This window comes from Colobus angolensis, unplaced genomic scaffold (genome assembly GCF_000951035.1).
Source record: "Colobus angolensis palliatus isolate OR3802 unplaced genomic scaffold, Cang.pa_1.0 Scaffold199, whole genome shotgun sequence".
Lineage (NCBI taxonomy): Eukaryota > Metazoa > Chordata > Mammalia > Primates > Cercopithecidae > Colobus > Colobus angolensis.
In genome coordinates this window covers 2,426,279-2,428,539 of record NW_012115143.1, presented here as the reverse complement: position 1 = coordinate 2,428,539, position 2,261 = coordinate 2,426,279, and the positions used below count along the sequence as shown (strand labels likewise).

At 35.5% G+C, this 2,261-nt stretch overlaps 1 protein-coding gene across 2 annotated transcripts in view; it reads right to left on the bottom strand.

Annotated features, from left to right (window-relative positions):
* Positions 1–2,261, bottom strand: part of CASC4 (cancer susceptibility candidate 4) — a 135,043-nt gene that overhangs the window by 40,426 nt on the left and 92,356 nt on the right. For both annotated transcript variants that reach the window (XM_011941173.1, XM_011941174.1), the window contains 2 exons: positions 1,443–1,541; positions 260–430 (listed from right to left, as the gene is read on the bottom strand). In XM_011941173.1, coding sequence (XP_011796563.1) covers positions 260–430; positions 1,443–1,541 — 270 coding nt within the window. The remainder of the gene's footprint in view (positions 1–259; positions 431–1,442; positions 1,542–2,261) is intronic.

Sequence of the window (2,261 nt, the reverse complement as noted above, 5' to 3'; positions counted from 1 at the left end):
AAAAAAAAAAAAAAAGTCAACTCACCTGAAATTTATTATTTAACAATGGAGAACATGAGAACCTTTTTAAAGTTTTCTTTAAAATAATATCTATCCATTTAAAACCTACATTTCCTTTAAATTTTGACACTTTCATACCTTCTCTTTAAATACATATAACTTCACCATACATTTATTAGAGAGCAGAATAATGAAGACCTTAATTCATATTACATTTAAATAAATATTTTTAGCATAATATTCATCAATTGATTCTTACTTTGCTTCAATTTATGGAAATCACTGACTCTATCCTTGGTAGCCTGCTTTAGTATATCTGTTTGAATTCTGGGTTCACTGTCCAAGTTTGAGCCTGGAATTAAATGCTGAAGAGGACTGGAAGGATTCTGTTTTGAAGTACCGGGGTTTCCATTGTGGTTTACATGTGAATCTGTAGCATAAAAACATCAAATTAAAAGAATATAATTTAATTTAATCTTTTAAAGATGAATTTCACAAGATCTGGTTTACAAAGCTAAGACAGCCTATTGTTTAACATTGGGTAGTCACAAAGCTTTTTTTTTTTTAAAATGTTTATTCTTATTTCTTTAATCAAATCTTATAACCAATGTGATTTTAGCTGTGGGAAGTTCCCAGGAGAGTATGTCTACTAATGGCTACAAACTTATTCACCAAAAAGATACACAGTCGAAATCCATAGATTAATATAGCAATGATACCCATATCTTTCCCTCCCTCCAAATTCCATATTACTATCAGAAATCTCCAAACTCCAGTAAGGCTTTTAAAATTTCTACTCTCTAAGTCATCTTCATTTATACAGTGACTCACAAGTGTTGACTCTTGATTCTTTCTTAGCATTATCTACTGGATACCACCTCTCTTTCCCTCACCTCCCTTTTTATCCTCATCAATGACTTTAATTTTGGATTCAAAACATCCTATGCCACTCTGACATTTTTCCTTTCCATCATCTCCCTTAAGCAGGTCTCTTCAGTCATATCTACTCTCATTTTAGGGAAATATTTCTATACAATGGAATGAGTGTTCAGAAAATAAATACATTCATAAGTACGAAGTAAAGACTTTAATATAGGTGTGCACTGTAATTTATAGAAAGCCTCTATGAGATAAATTTGAACACATTTTGAAGAAACTAAACCTGTATAGCAGGCAGAGAGGAAAGGGAATGTAGCTCAGAGTGGCATAATAAATAATTCTTCTGTTCTTAAGAAAAAGACTGTAACAATCCACCAGATAAAGTGAAGTTTGAGATGACTATTTCTCTCTGAGCTTTCACTAGTCTTAAAAAATATATAACATTACCTCAAAGAATAAATGCTATTTCACTATACTGCTAAGTGATATATTTTATACACTACATAACTGTACATGACTAGTAAGTTGGTTTCAAATGGAATTATAAGAATAAGACTTCATACCTGGAGGCATATTTGGGGAGAGAGGTTGTCCAGTTGGAAGATGGGAGATTGCTTGATGACTTTCATATTGAGAAACTGAAATAGGAGGCTTCCTTAAAGCTACAAGAAAAAAAAAAAAGTGCATATTATTCCCATTGATACTATGATTTCTAAAAAAAACCCACCGTGAATCAATTTACATTGCATTCATTTTATCATGTTTATTCTAATTTTGTAATCCATATAATTGGTATGCTAATTTATTTATAGTTACTAATTGATACACTATACCATCCATCACAGATTTTTTTTTTTCTTTCGGGACAGTCTTGCTCTGTCTCCCAGGCTGGAGTGCAATGGCACGATCTCAGCTCACTGCAATCTCTGCCTCCTGTGTTCCAGCGATTTTCCCTGCCTTAGCCTCTGGGGTTGCTAGGATTACAGGCACTCGCCACCACGCCCAGGTAAGTTTTGTATTTCAGTAGAGATGGCGTTTCACCATGTTGGCCAGGCTGGTCTCGAACTCCAGATCTCAGGTGATCTGCCCCACTCAGCCTCCCAAAGTGCTGGCACTACAGGCGTGAGCCACCGCGCCCAGCCCCATCACAGATTTTTTTGACCAATAAATCTGACCAGAATATAAGCTCCATGACAGTACAAACTCTGTCTTCTTCACCACTATATCCCCAACACCTAGAATAGTGCCTAGCATGTAAGAGAAGTTCAACAAAGATTTGATGAATTAACAAAATGGACTGGGCACGGTGGCTCATGCTTGTAATCTCAGCACTTTGGGAAGCCGAGGTGGGCAGATCACAAGGTCAGGAGTTCAAGACCAGC